This window comes from Panulirus ornatus, chromosome 51 (genome assembly GCF_036320965.1).
Source record: "Panulirus ornatus isolate Po-2019 chromosome 51, ASM3632096v1, whole genome shotgun sequence".
Taxonomy (NCBI): domain Eukaryota; kingdom Metazoa; phylum Arthropoda; class Malacostraca; order Decapoda; family Palinuridae; genus Panulirus; species Panulirus ornatus.
In genome coordinates this window covers 377764-396865 of record NC_092274.1, presented here as the reverse complement: position 1 = coordinate 396865, position 19102 = coordinate 377764, and the positions used below count along the sequence as shown (strand labels likewise).

At 38.0% G+C, this 19102-nt stretch overlaps 1 protein-coding gene across 1 annotated transcript in view; it reads right to left on the bottom strand.

Annotated features, from left to right (window-relative positions):
• The window catches only part of LOC139764781 (iron-sulfur clusters transporter ABCB7, mitochondrial-like), a 43930-nt gene that overhangs the window by 9770 nt on the left and 15058 nt on the right, over positions 1–19102 (bottom strand). Inside the window, exons 4-11 of the mRNA XM_071691663.1 lie at positions 18392–18660; positions 13373–13549; positions 11144–11318; positions 8286–8443; positions 6773–6936; positions 6039–6168; positions 3207–3350; positions 1251–1382 (exon numbers count right to left, since the gene is read on the bottom strand). Of these exons, the coding sequence (XP_071547764.1) occupies positions 1251–1382; positions 3207–3350; positions 6039–6168; positions 6773–6936; positions 8286–8443; positions 11144–11318; positions 13373–13549; positions 18392–18660 (1349 nt within the window). The remainder of the gene's footprint in view (positions 1–1250; positions 1383–3206; positions 3351–6038; positions 6169–6772; positions 6937–8285; positions 8444–11143; positions 11319–13372; positions 13550–18391; positions 18661–19102) is intronic.

Below are 19102 nucleotides of genomic sequence, written 5' to 3'. Positions count from 1 at the left end.
CTCTAGCTGTCATGAGTAATGCAACAAAACCACAGTGCCCTAATCTACATCTAAGCCCCACAGGCCTCTCCATGGTTTACCCTAAACGTTTCACATGCCCTGGTTCAGTCCATTGACAGCACTTCAACCCTGGTCTACCACACGGATCCAATTCACTCTATTCCTTTTACACCCCTCATCCTCCTGTATGTTCACGCCCCAATCGCTCAAAATCTTTTTCACTCGATCCTTCCACCTCCAATTTGGTCTTCTGCTTTACCTTATCCCCTTCATCTCTGACACATACATCCTCTTTGTCAACCTTTCCTCACTCATTCTCTTTCTATGTCCAAACCATTTCAACACACCCTCTTCTGCTCTCTCAACCACTCTTTTTATTTCACACATCTCTCTTACCCTTTCATTACTTACTCAATCAAAGCACCTCACACCACACACTGTCCTCAAACATTTCACTTCCAACAAATCCACCTTCCTCTGCACAATCTTATCTATAATCCATGGCGAGCAACCACATTACATCATTGGAACTGTTCTTCCTTCAAACATACCCATTTTTGCCCTCCCAGATAACTTTCTTTTCACACATTCTTCAGTGCTCCCAGAACCTTCACCCCCTCCCCGACCCTATGATTCACTTCCACTTCAATGATTCCATTCATTACCATGTCCACTCCCAGATATCTACAACATTTCACTTCCTTTAATTTTTCTCCAATCAAACATTCATCCCAACTAACTTGTCCCTCAACCCTGCTGAACCTAGTAACCTTGCTTTTATTCACATTCACTGGCAACTTTCTCCTTTTACAAATCCTCTACCACTGCTGAAACCACACTGCTCCTCTAAACTGTTATTTTCATACTATAAGAGGTTACAGATGACACCTAGAGATGACAAACTCAACAATTAGAACAAAACTTTTGAGATTCTATGTAAATGATGCTATCTATCAGCAGCTAGCAAACTATAAATCAAACTAGTGCTAAAGTTCATCTAAACCTGGATTAATTTCATAAATACTTTAGGTACTCTGTTCTTGATGCTATGGGAAATGACAAATATATATATATTTTTTTTTTCAAACTATTCGCCATTTCCCGCATTAGCGAGGTAGCGTTAAGAACAGAGGACTGGGCCTTTGAGGGAATACCCTCACCTGGCCCAAATCTCTGTTCCTTCTTTTGGAAAATTAAAAAAAAAAAAAAATCATAGGACAAATATATATGCAACAAAATTAGATTAATACCTGCTCAGTGATGGAGTCTAGAGAGGAAGTTGCTTCATCAAATATAAGGATGGGTGCATCTTTCAATATGGCTCGTGCTATGGCCACACGCTGCTTCTCTCCACCAGACAATTTCAATCCTCGTTCTCCTACCTGCCAAAAGATTTGCACAAGGAAATGCAATAGCAAAAATAATATCCATATTCATTAGTTTTCAATCATTTACTTTTCAGCTTGAACTTGTCATCCGCATCAATTTAAAACAAACATTAAAGAAAAAATCTATCATGATTCTCAATGTATCATATAATCTTTTTTTTTTCAGCTCCAGTAAGGCAATGTTTAGAACAAATGAAAAATGGCCTCATCAACATAAATCCATTCTCTATCTTTTTTTTTTTGCTGTCTCCCGCGTTTGCGAGGTAGCGCAAGGAAACAGACGAAAGAAATGGCCCAACCCACCCCCATACACATGTATATATATACGTCCACACACGCAAATATACATACCTACACAGCTTTCCATGGTTTGCCCCAGACACTTCACACGCCCTGATTCAACCCACTGACAGCACGTCAACCCCAGTACACCACATCGATCCAATTCACTCTATTCCTTGCCCTCCTTTCACCCTCCTGCATGTTCAGGCCCCGATCACACAAAATCTTTTTCACTCCATCTTTCCACCTCCAATTTGGTCTCCCACTTCTCCTCGTTCCCTCCACCTCTGACACATATATCCTCTTGGTCAATCTTTCCTCACTCATTCTCTCCATGTGCCCAAACCATTTCAAAACACCCTCTTCTGCTCTCTCAACCACGCTCTTTTTATTTCCACACATCTCTCTTAGCCTTACGTTACTTACTCGATCAAACCACCTCACACCACACATTGTCCTCAAACATCTGATTTCCAGCACATCCATCCTCCTGCACACAACTCTATCCATAGCCCACGCCTCGCAACCGTACAACATTATTGGAACCACTATTCCTTCAAACATACCCATTTTTGCTTTCCGAGATAATGTTCTTGACTTCCACACATTCTTCAAGGCTCCCAGGATTTTCGCCCCCTCCCCCACCCTATGATCCACTTCCGCTTCCATGGTTCCATCCGCTGCCAGATCCACTCCCAGATATCTAAAACACTTTACTTCCTCCAGTTTTTCTCCATTCAAAGTTACCTCCCGATTGACTTGACCCTCAACCTTACTGTACCTAATTACCTTGCTCTTATTCACATTCACTCTTAACTTTCTTCTTTCACACACTTTACCAAACTCAGTCACCAGCTTCTGCAGTTTCTCACATGAATCAGCCACCAGCGCTGTATCATCAGCGAACAACAACTGACTCACTTCCCACTCTCTCTCATCCCCAACAGACTTCATACTTGCCCCTCTTTCCAAAACTCTTGCATTCACCTCCCTAACAACCCCATCCATAAACAAATTAAACAACCATGGAGACATCACACACCCCTGCCGCAAACCTACATTCACTGAGAACCAATCACTTTCCTCTCTTCCTACACGTACACATGCCTTACATCCTCGATAAAAACTTTTCACTGCTTCTAACAACTTGCCTCCCACACCATTCTCTATCTATCATGAATAATATACTGAAATCAAAGCATACCATCAACAACAAAGCACTAAGGAATATTCCATGGTTTATCCTAGCTGCTTCTCATGGCCTGCTTCACCTCACCTGTCTCCCATACAATGTTCTGGTCTAGTTCATTTAATTCCATGCACACCTCTTACCCCCTGAATGTTTAGGCCCTAATACCCCAATGCTTCCCTTGCACTAGTCTTCCACCTTCCTCCACTTCTAACATGAAGACCCAATTAAGTCAGTCTTTCTTTACTCATCCTATCCACATGTTTAAACTATTCTACGTTTCCTTATCATACCTTAGAGTAATATTTACATCCAGATGATTGACAATATTTCACATAAATCTTTACCTGAGTTTCATAACCCTTAGACCAAGTAATAATTGAGTCATGAAGTTCGGCCAACTTGGCAATATACTGCACATGGCTGGAATCCTTAGAGAGGTCACCATAGTGTAGATTGTAGGCTATTGTATCATGAAACAGAACACAGTCCTGGAAATAACATATTACTAGTTACTGTATTTATAAAGACAAACAGATATGAATGAAATTGGGAAATCTTTAACACTTATTCCCATAAATATTATGCAATACAGCTAATTATCATGTTACACATACATACACACCTAAGTTCTCACACACAAATATGGCTTGCAGCTTCAGATCTCAATGTCTGCAGTGAGTTTCTCCCTTGAAGAGTTTTTTCCACTAGTTTTGGGACACTAATGTAGATTCAATTTTTTCACACTCGGAGACAAGAGTGTTAGAGGATTTTTGGCCTAGGTGTATGCTTTGAAAACTAAAACCAGAGCCTACTAAGCCACAGTTACACCCCACAGGGTACTCAGAGGATTGTCTTGATCACTTCACATTCCATGGTTCAGCCCGGTGACAGCATGCTGGTCCCCACACACCATGTTAATTAATTCTATCCAATGACCTCTTCTTTCCCTCCTACATGTTCAGGCCTTGGTAACCCTAACCCTTCTATACCCATCCTTTCATCTCCTCAGTCTTGCCCTTCATCTTGCTCCCTGTACTTCTGAAACATATGGTGCCAACCAATGAAATAGACAAAAGGGGCTGTGGTACAATCATCAAGAATAAACAAGAAATCAAGCTATAGAAACTGCATATTCACCACTAGCTAGTACTTTATTGGTTTCCATTCTATACACCTTGAAATGACCAGGAACTGTATCAGCAAGGTTCTGTAGCCATTTAGGGTACATCTTTACCTAAATTTCATGAATGGCCATCTCCAGCTTAGGTAATGATGAAGTATCCCAGTTATGTAATTTCATTTTCACAAGTGGCCACAAGTTTTCTATTGGATTTATATCCAGTGAATTCCTGGGCCAGTCATTGCAAAACTCTACTATATAGTCCCTAAGCCAATCAGTTACCTGTCTGGCAGTATGGCAAGAAGCCCCATCCTGCATGAACACTTTGGACATGCACTTTTTGAATGAATCTGGAAGATAGTCTAACACTAGAGGTAACTATGTCTGTTTACAGTTTCATTCTTTGACAATACTACAAGGTCTCCAACGCCATAAAACCTGAAACAATCCCGTACTATAAGTGAAGCAGGGAACTTTACAGTGCTTGCAATGTACTTGGGGTTAAATGGGTCACAGCCTGGTCACCTGTAAACATGCCAGGCATGGCCACCTGTCACAAAAAAAAAAGGTGGACTCATCACTCCACAACACACTTCTGAACCTAGCCATATCCCACACCACATATTTCTTGAAAAAATCAGTTCTTTTATTCTGATGCCCATGGGTTACGAACAGTTTGGGACAGAGCCTGCAGTTCTGGTGCTTAAGGTCCTCATGCAAGCAGTGATGGAATTTACCAACAGATCACTGCACAGTTTAGGCTTTTTCTTTTTATTCTTTTGCACTCATGCACGGATCTGCATCCACTTGACACTTAAAATCATTCAAAATACGTGAAGAGACTTTTTCTGGACTTCCTAAGGCATTTCACATGGGTCACAGTAGCAGTGCTGCTACTATCATCAAATTTCTTCACCCATCCTCATACTGATCTCAAGCTCATACGAATAATCTTTTTAAGTGGCTTATTTCCATTGTAAAGTGCAACTTTAGGGTCTATTTTGTCACTTATAAGATGGGTATTTCCAACCACAGTAGGTGTGGAAAAAGAAAAAAAAAGGGTAAAAGTGGTGAGCACACCAATGCACTCACTCCTCCTACAACAGCTAAACGGCTACTGAGGTGGATTTATGTGATATGCCAGCACATCATGCTGTTGCCAATGCTCACTAAAGGGCACCAACTTCACTGGCACCCACCAACACTATTTTACGTGGTTTAAAGTGATTTGCATCAATATAAATGCTGTGGGCCTGATCGCACCTACTTCACTGGTGGGTACCCCAACTATTCATTCTTACTTCCCTCATCCTGTTCATACAGTGCCCCTCCTTTTTACATGAACAAGACTAATTTCTGTGAAGAGGTAAGAATTTAATGAATAAAAGATAAGGGAAATTAGGGGATACCAGAGATAAATGAGTCTTAAAATATAAAGACACCACAGGAGAGGTGAATGGGTAGACTGATTTAGTATACATGCCAGAGATTGCTACTTTGCAAGTTGTAATGAATGCAAATTATGCATTGCTCACATGTCAAGATATTCTATACAGAACACCTTATTTGAATGCTATAAATGGAAGGGCAAATGCACACAGATAACTAATTTTGTTTCAAAACAATCTTTATGCCTCTCACCTTACGTACTGCAGCAATTAACTTCCTCAGACTATGTGCCTCTTACCTGAGGCACTACAGGAATGAACATCCTCAGACTATGTGCCTCATACCTGAGGCACTACAGGAATGAACATCCTCAGACTATGTGCCTCATACCTGAGGAGCTACAGTAATGACCTTCCTCAGACTATGTGCTTTTTACCTGATATACTATAGCAATAAATGTCCTCAGACTACATACCTCTTACCTGTAGTACTACAGCAATGATGTTCCTCATACTATGTGCCTCTTGCCTGAGGTACTAAAGCAATGAACTTCCTCAGGCTAATGTGCCTCTTACCTGAGGTACTAAAGCAATGAACTTCCTTAGGCTATGTGCCTCTTACGTGAGGTACTACAAAAATGACCTTCCTCCAGCTATGTGCCTCTTACCTGAGGTACTACAGCAATGGCCTTCCTCAGACTATCAATGTCTACAACACTGATGTTTTGTCCATTTATTGTGATGGTACCACTATTGGGTTCATAAAAGCGATACATGAGGCGTACAATCGTTGACTTCCTAAAGAGGATATAAATGAAACTGATTAAAATTACTGTATACTCAAATATTTCATAACATACAGCACATGATCATGGTGAGATACATCATGCATCTATTGTGTACAAAACTACTGAACAGAAATAGATATTCAAAATAATATACCAGAGAATTAGTATCAAGTCAGGGCTCTGAGGTGGTAAGTAAACACAAAGATATCTGGTTTGTAAGGAGAGATCCCTGCACTCGTGCACAGGATGCTTGGAAGAAACATATTTGCAGTCATGTCTAGTCAAAAAGCTAAAGGACTTTTTATGGGGGTGCCTAATTCTCCAATAAAACATTGGCAGGTTCACCTGCTTCATGTCTATTCATGTGTATACTGTGAATATTCTCTCTTATAACTGTTCAATGCCTCTATTAACTTTCCTAATACCCAAAAACCTTTACATTCTTCAATCTTTCCCTGTTAATTCTTATCATAACCTTTTCTAGAATAAAACATATGCTGACCAACACACTACTTCTTCAACTTATTTTTGTCTTGCTAACATTCTCTATATGAATATTTGAGCCACATCTCACAATCATATAAAAGTTCGGATGTCCAAAAATGATATCTCACCCTGATCCTGAGCCACCAACTATAGCAATCTTCTTGCCAGCTGGGACAGTGAAGCTTATGTTATCTAAGACTGGATTCTCTGGAGTATATGCAAAGCAAACATTGTTGAAGGTAATTGTGGCCTCTTCTGGAGTTACTCTCAATGGAATGGCATTTGGGACATTCTGCAAGGATATAGGACACAATGAAATAACTCAAATTTTATCTATATGGTAGAACAAGCTGAGGAAAAACCTCTGAGTAAAATATGACTGGGCAAAGAAGAGGGGCTTTGGCCTCTAGAAACTCTCCATGCTTAAGACAGGGTAAGTTACAAATCTGGGGCCAATGACTTCCTATCTACACTCAAATGGACCTTACCATATAAAACATTTACACCAAAATTCGTTAATAAATAAAATTTCCAATTTCAACCAAATATTAGTTGTGATTATAATTCAGAAGCAACAAACCAAGAGCCATGCTGATATTATGAGGTCAATTCCTTACCACTTGCCACTGACTCCACTATACAACTATGGGTACTAGTTCCAGTTTTAGAATGTTCAAGGACAAGTCAGGGTAGAAAGATGGTAGTGTGTTTATGTGGCCCTTTGTCTTCAATTCATAAAAAATCAAATTTTTGAAGCAAATCCGACTACTGAAATGGATGGTGAACTTAAGAGCCAAATATCAGCAAGGGGAAAAAGTAGTTAAGCAGCAGAATATTTTGGGACTGGAGCCCCTTTTGGATGACCTGATCAAAAATGAAAGCTATTAATTATTTGCAGAACTGACGCACTAATATTAACAGAATGAGAAAATACTGACCTTTTATATTCACCAATACAAATGAGGCATAGTTTGTCTTCGGATCAGTGAGTTTCTGGGTATACATGGTGTTCCTCCATTAAAACTATACCAATATGAGAACAATTTACATTTTTGTTAAAACACAAATAGAAAACCACAAAATTCCAAAAAGAAACACACTAACTCATTCCTTGATTTGTGACTTCTAAGGAGACAATGGTCTGCACTCCACCAATACTCCAGCACTTAACCTTGGGACTTACATATGTTGAACAACCTGACTAAAAGAATTTCTTAAGCAATACATTTTTAACAATTCTATGTTTTAGTCTGGAACTGAGACATATTTAGAAAAAATTCAACTCTGGCCTGGAACTATAATGTGTTCAACAGGTTCAATCTGATTATCTTGTAAATCTTTTTCTTTCATACTATTCGCCATTTCCCGCCTCAGCAATTATCTTGCAAAATATATCTGAATTTTACAAAGTATGTATTTTAAGGGGAAATGACCTTCAATAGTCAAATAAAATTAGTTAAAAAAAGTTTCTCTTTAAAATCTTGGAAATCTTATAACTTTTTTGAATGCACATCTATCAACCTTGTTATCTTTATCAAATTAATCCATATATAATAAATGTTCCAAACAATTCCTTGATCAGTGAACTACCAACAAAACTAAATGAACATAGTGAACATAAAGAAATATAGATTTACTTACTGTAATAGAAGCAGGCTGCTTCATTAGTGTGAACATGGTCTGCATGTCAATGAGAGCTTGACGTACTTCACGATAAACTGACCCTAGGAAGTTCAGTGGGAGGGAGAGTTGAAATAACAATCCATTAACCATCACAAGGTCACCAACAGTCAAATTTCCTGCAAAATATTACAAGGAATATTACTAAGTTTCTCAGCATAAAAATTATTTAAATTTATTGAATATGAACATCTCACAATGATAGGGTTACCATATATTCATTTACTTTTACATAGTTACATTCAACAACATCATATCATAACCACAGTACAAACAATATCTCCTAATTTTGTAGGACTACAACCTCTTAGTCGTGAAGAGTTAGTCTGAGAACCTCACAGAAGGACCAGCTTTATAAGCACATCGGTCAATCAAAACCAAATAAGATCTAGCTCATGTTTCAAACTTCAGCATGCCTGAAAACCATATACTTGAGATATTATGAACATCATAGCCATGATATGCATATAATACACTCTCCCTCTTTCTTTATATAAGTCACTAACTGTACTTAAATGAAGCTGGTATTTGAAGAGGAAATCCTTCATATCTTTAGGTCACAATGTATCTACATACAATGAGACTGAAACATTTCCAGTAGTAATGAGCAAGGAATTCATCAAAGAACTACTCACGTCGTTCTGGCTATAAGATAACAGCTGACAAAATCAGATATTGATGTACGAACAAAGAGCATGTAATGAGAAATAGCCTTTGGTAACAAGAAAAAAAGGTAGAAGAAACAGGGGATGCAAGAGTATAAAAGATAAAATGTCATACCAAACGAGAAACATTACAATTACTAAAGTGACAGTGTTTAATTAAAATAATAAGAAAACAAAAGGCCAGAAGGAGATACATCCCCAATGCCATACTTAAAAAATGTAAACATAAAAGGCTCCCTACATAACAGGGAAGAGGTGTGAAGGGAGGAATGGGCCACATGCATAGTGAGTGTGTGTGTAGTCTTAGAATTATCTTTAACACCTGAAGAGGGTGTTAAAAGATGTTTCAGTTGGTGGATGTAATTTACAATGATGGCCTTAATGACCTTGGCAGTTGATAAGCCAAAGTCCAAACAACAAACCAACCAACTGAAGGGAGGTGTTCAAAAGAAAGAGAGCATACATACTTATAAAAATGTACCAATGTAAAGATCTTACCAGGAGGCAGGGCAAACATATAGTGCTTACTACATGTCACCTATTTAGCAACAGTTATTTTTTGCTGTCATTAAAATACATAACTGCCAACTTCATATGAAAGTCTCTTGTCTTTCTTACTAGGCCATATATCTTTCTTTCATCTTTTTGATGTAATCCAAGGGATTCTTGTAGAATCTATTACTGGATATGCCCATGAACAACACTTCATATGGCGACATTTCATGACAATGACATTCAAGAATTATGGTAAAAATTCATAGACCAACATTACGACCTTGCAATAGCAAAATATTTGAAAGAAATTCATATTTTTTGCAAACAGTCTCTTTCATTAATAATAATACATAATAAAGATACTGTGAGGTTTTTCAGCAATAATACATTTTAACGTATATTTTTGTTCATATTTTTTGCCGTTTCCCATGTCAGCAAGGTAATGCCAAGAACAGGCAAAAGCAAATACCTCAGTCACTTGTATCAATTCTCTAGCTATCAGGTGTAATGCACCAGTACTACAGTCCCTATCCACAAACATGCCCCACACACCTTTCAATGGTTTTCCCAGCTGCTTCATGTGCCCTAGTTCACTCCACTGACTGCAAGTGAACCCCTACATGCCAAATCACTCCACTTCACTTGATCCAGTGCATACCCTTTACCCTCTTGCATGTTCTGACCTCAAACACTCAAAATCTGTCACTCCATGGGTATGAACCTATAAATGAGAATTTTGCAAAGAAAAATTAAACAAATAAAAAAATAACAAATAACACAATCTACCGTATTATTCAGCGAGTACAAGATGTATATGTTGAAGCAATAAGTAACTGGGACTCTGGGGGCTACTGCGTAAGGGTTTTTCCTAAAATTCTTCCAATTCATCTTTTTTCATACCTGACTGTTGTTTCTTGTGTTAGTTAGGTAGTGCCACAAACATACTCTCTAATGTACTGAATCTCAGCTGCTTGTAATTTACTCGATGTCTTCCTATGGATTTAGGTTTCATGTCTATAAATGAGAATACAGTACACCATAACTAGTAGGAACCCTAATCATACTTCCAGACTCACATTTATCTTTTCACTGCTTCCATTACATCAGCTATTCATTTGTTTTTTCTGATTTTCTAACTACCACTCAAATCAAATCCACTCTAAATATTCACACTGTAGGCCAAAAAGTCTTTAATATTATCTTATTTCTTTATTTATATCTTACTTCTTCATCCCATCATCATTATCATTACTATTATCACTACTATTACTGTTAACTCCTTCCTTCCCATACTCTTTTGTTAATTCTTCTTTTACCTACCTTGGCCCTCATTCCATGTATGGATAATGTTATTCTTTTATCAGAATAACAGTTTCCCCAGAATATAAGAAATTTTTGTAGAGTAATGAATTAGAATGATGATATTCACAAGGTCTTAAATCAATAGACTTCAACACCAAAGGATCCCTATCTATAAAAGTAAACAGTGAAGTCTTTTCTTATCAATGAATTTCTTTTTTGCCTCATTGGTAATAAAGCTATAATGAAAGTGTGGAAACAGTCTCAAACTCTACAACCTATAATTTTCTCATCCATCTCTGTATAATTCTAAATTTCTAAACTTTTTGCTTTTCTATTACAGTTAGCTCTGACATTTACCTGCAATTATTTCCTTGGTTGCCAAGACCATCATGGTTGACAGTGCAACACTGAATATTGCATTTTGACCCCAGTTGAGCAAGGCCAAAGATGTAGCAGTTTTTAGGGAAGCTCGCTCATACTTCCGTTGGTACTTGTCATACTGGTCAGCCTCATATTTTTCATTGTTGAAATACTGAAAGAGACAATGTCACCATCAGATCTACTCTTGACAAACCTAAGCCAAATCCACTTCTCCAATCCCATCACAATAAATCTTGAATAAAAAACTTATCTACCTTGTAACTAATGCTACATATATTGTCATCAATCCAGTTTCATCCTGTATGAACCCTGTGTACTCCATTCCTTCACAAATTAATTTTCAATCCTTCATGTCCATCAACATCTTCATCTTCATTAGTTCATTTACTACTAATCAAAGGGTCTGCATCAGCATACTTGAACTTTCTTCAACACAGAGCTGCTGGTTTTTGCAATGTTCATCATACATAATCTTATATGACCAAAATATCAATTGCTTGAGACAAGTATGATAATATTAGCTTCTCTGTCCATTTCAGTAAAAATATATCAACAACTTCTACAACCTGTATATCAAAATATATCAATTACTTCTACAACCTGTATATCAGATATACAGCTTCTAATAGTTCCCACTCCCTTTCTTCCCAGCATATGTCACTGCATGCACCTCTGAATATTCCACATTCCCACACCCCTCAGTAAGAATTCCCTTGCCCCATCCCTCTAAATCACTTTGAGTTTCTACTTTCCTTTCACCAAGTTCAGATGCAACTTATTCATCCTTCCCACACTAGTCCTATTCATGCAAGAAAATTATCTCACACTACATCCTACTGACTGTCAATACCACCATTACCCCTCCCTCAAGGCTTGATGAACAAAAATTGAAAAGTAAAAAAGTCAATTTTTCTGTGGCAACTAATAAAGTAATTATCCCAAATTGCAATAATGTAAATCTCGTTCAGAAGCAGAGACATAATGCTATTGTGAGATATTAACTGAGGCATGGTATCAGTCAACAGATGCTGCCACACCTAAGAGTATGCTGTTGCATTTCTCATACTTGTATTACATAAACACATTAGTTGTATTAATGAGTTTGTATCTGCCCACATCAGTTTATGAAATTACTAAAATTTTGCTAAAAACAAAATCCATGGTTTCCATGGATTTCTCTCCACTGCCATGCTAGTACTACAGCATACTCCTCTCAACATCTTGAAGGTAACAATGTCCCTACGCCCTTCATTTTCTTTCATGTACAGAAAGGCATTGAAGCCACTGATAGTTTTCTGTCACTTTGGCCCCAATATCTTAGAGCTTCCTTCATCCAATCCTTCCATCCCTTCTCATCTGTCTTACCCTCTCCCTTGCTCCCTCCAATTCTGACACAGAGAACCTCTTGGTCTTTCTTCACTTTTCCCCTCCATATGCACAAACCAATTCAAAACCAAATTAGACCACACTTGCTACCACATCCCTCTTTGACAATGTTATTCCTTACATGATCAACCTGTTTCACACCCCATATCAACTCCAAATATTTCATTTCCAACACACCCACCCTCTTCCTTTCCTTTGTATTCAAGGCCTCAGAACTATCCATACAACAGTATAGGGACCATAATACCATCAGACCTAACAATCTTTGCCTAAATAGAACCTGACTTCAACCTTCCAAATACTTATTAATGCACCCAGGACCTTAGCCCCTCTTCCAGCTTATGATTAACTGTAGCTCCCATGGTTTAACCCACAATAACACATACTCTAAGGTATACAAAGCGCATCAGCACACTCTCTAACTCTTCTAAAATTACATGCTGTCAAGGTAACTCTGTCAAGGTAACTCATGTAGCAGTCAATGGTGCTTGGCTATGGAAGGTAGGTTCTGGTTTCAGTGAATTATACAAGAATGCTAGGGAGAAGATGTGTGAAAATGAGGTTAATTTTGTATGCTCCTGCCACTAGCTCCCTAAAGTAGAAGAGGCAATTACTTTGAAAACTACAGAGAAAAGTGAATATCTATGTAAGCAAATTCTTACTTCCATCCTCGTTTTCATTTCTTACAAACACATCATATCATGCACAATGTGCATAAGGATAAAAAACCTTCATTGTACTACAAATTATGCTGCGATGAATGACAATAACACACTGCACTTTCAATCAACAACATCAACTAATTAGAGATATACTAACCTTAACTGTTTCATAATTGATGAGCGAATCAATGGCTTTGTTTCCTGCTTCATTTTCTGCCCTATTCATTTCTACTCGAAATTTGGTGCGCCACTGCGTTATGCCCAAAGTAAAGGCAGCGTATGCTACTATTGAGGCCACAGTTACACCAGCAAATTCCCAACCACATTTATAGGCCTGAAAATCAAATAATAGAATTGTAAGTTTCCGATCAAGTACTTTTTTGGAACCATTATGCCATACAGGTAATGACCAATGCATGCAAACTTTTGACAAACAAAAAACTTTTTAACAGTCAATAATTTCACTTGATATTCTTTCTTCATTTAGGGTAAATCAAAAGTATACTAAAAAGTACTTATTATTCATTTTATACTTAACTGTTGTCTCCTGTGCCAGCAAGGTAGCACAAGGAAACAGACGAGGCATGGACCAACCCATCCACATAAACATGTATATACATAAATGCCCACACATGCACATATACATAAATATACATTTCAACGTATACATACATATAAATACACAGACATATACATATATACATATGTACATATCCATACTTGCTGCCTTCATCCATTTCCGTTCCCACCTAGCCACACATGTAATAGCATCCCCCCTCCAGTGAGGCAGTGCTAGGAACAGACAAAAAAAGGCCACATTCATTCACACTCAGTTCCTAGCTATCATGTGTAATGCACCAAAACAGCTGCTCCCTTTCCACAACCATACCCCACAGACCTTTCCATGGTTTATCCCAGACACTTCATATGCCCTGGTTCAATCCACTGACAAAAAAGAATTATCATAATATGCATAAGAACCTGAAAGTGTGGAACTGATTTTGATTTTAAATGAGATGTTTTATAAATTGGATTTACATACTGAGAAAGAAGACAGAGGGGAGAATTACATAATTACACACACACACACACACACACACATCAACTGCTAAGACTCTTGCTATGGTTGACCTCGTCCTTTCACGCTTGTATAAACATCTAACAAAAACCAAATTGACTGAACAGTGTGCTTATGACATTCCTAATTAACTAGCTCCTAAATATGCCCAATTTTTCCCAAGCACTAAGGATAAGGTATAAGTAATGTGAACATTAACAGCAATAATATCAAACAAACATGGAAATGAAAAATGTACACTATTTTATCTAACATCACATAACAAAAATACATACAATAGCCTGCCTGCTCACTAACATTTCTGAAAAGAGCACAAAAAATATTTTTTTACCTGATGATTTTATTCATCTTATTCAATCACTCCAAGACCCCTTTCTGAAAGGATCCTGGTGATACCATGGCACTCCATTTCCAGGGTTTCTTGCACCTTTAAAGCTAAGCTACACACAACAGAAGGGACAGGATGGACTCCTTTCAAGAGACTGTGCTCAACTGATGATGTTACAGCCTTGTCAAAAGCGACCTTAAACTTGTAGTGTAACCTCTTGCAGGTGGAGTCCAGTAATATCTTACCAGATGATGATAATAATAAAAAACATCAATTTTCTGAATACAGATACTCATGATTGGACTTTGGTTTGTTTTGTACATCTTTAAGAGGTTAAGGGTTTTATTCAAAGATTTTTTTTTTTTTTTTTTTTGCCACTGTCTCCCGCGTTTGCGAGGTAGCGCAAGGAAACAGACGAAAGAAATGGCCCAACCCACCCCCATACACACGTATATACATACACGTCCACACACGCAAATATACATACCTACACAGCTTTCCATGGTTTACCCCAGACGCTTCACATGCCCTGATTCAATCCACTAGACTTAACAAAACTTGATAGCTTTTGCCTTGAGATGACAATGTTTACCTTTGGGGATTACTATACTCCAATTGTTTCCTTCACAGTTGTTGGAAAGGTTATTAAAAGGATAGGATCATTCCATTTAATCTCACAATCCATATTTTGTTTGGTATCTAATAAATGACATGATCCTTGTAAAAGGTTGGAAGTAGGAACATGTTTTGATAATTCCCATGCTTAAACACATCATTATTTGTAGTTTGTACAGTAAAGAAGCACTCATTCCTGTACAGGGAGTTAATTCTATTTGGGTGTGATACTTACCTCTCCTTCCCTGGACTTTTATCACACGTGAAAAGTCACTTTTGATGAGATTGTATCATCAGTGGACAAAATGGGATGCAACCTCGAACCCCATAAAAGGGGTCCTGGCACTGCATGATAAATTAATCAGAAAATTGTTTAAGAGAGAAATAGGAATTTCTTTGTTTTTAGAGTACTGATGGAGATTAATTTTGCAATTGAACAACTGTCACTTTTTATCATACTTTTCTTTACATATATTTCTCTCAAATTTTAGAGTTAAGGGTAACACTGTGGTATGCTAGAGGTGGAGGGCATGGAGGTGAATCATATGTTGTTTCCAGACAGAGATTTGGTGACAGAAGAAATTCCAAAAGCTGGTGACAGTTTGGGAGAGTTTGTGAAAGGAGAAAGCTAAATGGGAAAAAATTAAGGTAAGTAAGTGCAGCAGGGGGATAAGACAGCATGTTTTGAATGTGGAGGTGCGGAGGAGACAGTGCTTTAGGTACCTAGTGTGTGGACATGGCAGTGGTTGGAACCATAGGTGCTGAAGTGAGTCATATAATGGAAGGGAGCTAAAGTCCTAGGGTCACTAAAAGAGCATGTGTAAGTAGAAACCTCAGGCTGTCAGAGCAAAGATGGGATGTTTGAAAGTATAATAGTCCCAACAGTATTATTTGTTATCCCTGGGGATAGGGGATTAAGAATACTTCCCACGTATTCCCTGCGTGTCGTAGAAGGCGACTAAAAGGGGAGGGAGCGGGGGGCTGGAAATCCTCCCCTCTCGTTTTTTTTTTTTTTTTTTTTTTTTTTTTCCAAAAGAAGGAACAGAGAATTGGGCCAGGTGAGGGTATTCCCTCAAAGGCCCAGTCCTCTGTTCTTAATGCTACCTCGCTAATGCGGGAAATGGCGAATAGTATAAAAGAAAGAAAGAAAACTGACAATTCAATAAAGAATCCCTTCTTTGGTTTTCTTCTGTTGTCAAATATATTGATTCCTCTCCAGTCATTTCATTAAAATAATCAACAATACAGCAACTTACCCCTCTTATTCTATGAACAGTCGTTTCCCTGAGTTCTGTCACATTGCCAACTATTTTTCTTCTCTCTATAAATGATGTCTGTTCAATAAGTAATCCTGTTCATTCTAACTCTGATGATTCCTTCCAACATACTTCAATTCATTTCCCCTTCCTTCCTCACTCTAATTCTTGTTCTTTTTCTTGCACTGACCACATCTCTTAATTCAAACCTGGACAATATCTCAGAATGGGAAAGCAATAACCTGCTCGAATTCAAGTTCTGAAATACAGTATTCTACCCATATCTCTTTCTAAATGTCACTTGATTATCTGTTCAATTTCATGCATCAAAATTCATCGCTGCAATAACATAAACATGTTGAGCTTCACCATGTTCACCACTCTAGCCTGAAAACCCTACACAATTAACAGTTAAAGATCTGCTTCTCAAAAGATGGAGATGTTGTATAAGACTTTTCTGCTGCTCGCATATTTGGGGTGGAATTTCCTCCACCCCAAAGTGCGGGATCATAGGTCTTCTCTCATTCATTATTCAGGCATCATCTTTCTCTGTCTCCCATAATGTTGCTATCCTTTTCCTGTTGTACAAGTATAAATTTGTTCAATGACATGTGCCTGGCTGCTTCTTTCTGGAGTGTGTGGTGACCAGCCATATAAAGAGTAACAATTGTGATACCTCCTCCCTTCCTTGAATGGCAAAGCTAAGAAACTCCTTTCCCTTTTTTTATAACCTTTTTACCTTTAAGGTTCAGATCTACAAACACCTAAGGATATCTGATCAATATCTTCATTCTCGTCTTGCTTCCTTTCATACTTGTTCGCTGTCTCTTGTACTTGCAAGGTAGCACCAAGAACAGATGAAGAAAAATCCTCATTCGCTAACATCCATTCTTTAGCCATCATGTATAGTGCACTGGAACCATAGCCCCTATCTACAACTAAGCCCCACAGACCTTTCTGTGGTTTCCCTCAGCTGCTTCATGTGCTCTGGTTCAGTCCATCATCAGCCATAGCCCTACATCACATCACTCCAATTCACTCTTTCCCCAGCAAACCTTTCACCCTTCTGTGTGTTTAGGCCCCAAGCACTCACAGCCTTATTCAATTCATCCCTCCATCTCAAATCAGTCTCTCTCTTCTCCTTGCCCCTGCATTTCTGACATGTATAATTTCTAGTTTTCCCTATTGTCTCCTTCTCAGGCCTGGTTTTAACTGGCTTCTATTCAAGACTGGACACTTGATACTAAAATAGGTTATGGGTTATGGAACAGTAAAGATAAGACTCTATCAGAGGTAGGGTACATATCAAAACTGGTTCAGCTCTTTCCTAAAAAATTATGTTTTACCAGCTATGACTATTTAAAAAAACTGAGACCAATTATGTCTGCTTACTTTTCATTGCATACTATTAGTATGCAACATATCTGAGCTTACTTTAATGCATAAAAGGACATGTTATTTTGTCTTTTTCTTTTTATAATTTCCAGCATCCATAGCAATGTGGTGCAATGAAGTCTTCTGACTGTTTTTCAGTCAAGATAAGGCATGTTATTAAAGGCAACCTAATTAACATCAGAATTCAAAATGTGAAAAACAGAGAAAATGAGAGGAATTTACATAGAATAGGTGAATTAATCTAAATTTCTCTATCATAAGCAGCTACTCACAAAGGAACAGAACATAAGAAACTGCATCAAGCTAAAAACAAGCTTTTTCTTGCATTCTCAGAAAATTTCTTTGAATGTTTCCAGCACCCAACAATCTTTACCTCCTCACATGAAGCACTAAACAGTAAAACTCAAAATATCTGCTAAAGAATTATACATGGTCTAGTTTCCATACAAGTGACAGTTCCTGAATGCTTGCACTATAAGGAATGGGTATGCAAATTCCACTTACCAGTATACCCGACACAAGGCTCACTTCAAATATTGTGGGCACAACATTGAACACAAGAGCTGACATAACAAAGTTAATTCCTCGACTGCCTCTATCAATTGCCTTCGACAGAGCCCCAGTTTGTCTGCTCAAGTGGAAATTTAAATCAAGGCTGTGCAGATGCAGAAATACGTTCTTGGCTATCTTGCGGATGGAGTTCTGTGCAACTTTAGCAAACACTGCATTACGAAGTTCATTGAAACCAGCAGCTCCTGTACGGGCAATGCCATCTGTTGATATATTGTGTTGTCAATTTGGCAGTTTTACTTTAATGACAAAAGCTACAAGTTTTATACGACCATTATTTTCAATCTATTTACCATTCACTTGGGAAAGGTCAAGCACACATACCCTCAAAACCACCAGTCTTTGTTGAAAGTCCTCATCAAGGTAAGGCTTTGAATGAAAAACAAAGGGCATAAAAGAGTAGTCTTTGAGTTTTTTTGGGTGTTACCCTCCAAAACATGACAGGATTATGTTATCACAAGATAAGAAAAGCGGAATTTCAAAATTTATCAGATTATAGACAAAAATGGAAATCAAGAAGGCCCCTTGAGTTACAAACTGCTACATTATGAGATACATTAGTGTGATATTTACTGCACAAACTGAATTTCTATATAAGGGAAAAACAACTTTTCAGGTCAGACTGGGAGAGCTGATAAGCTGAAC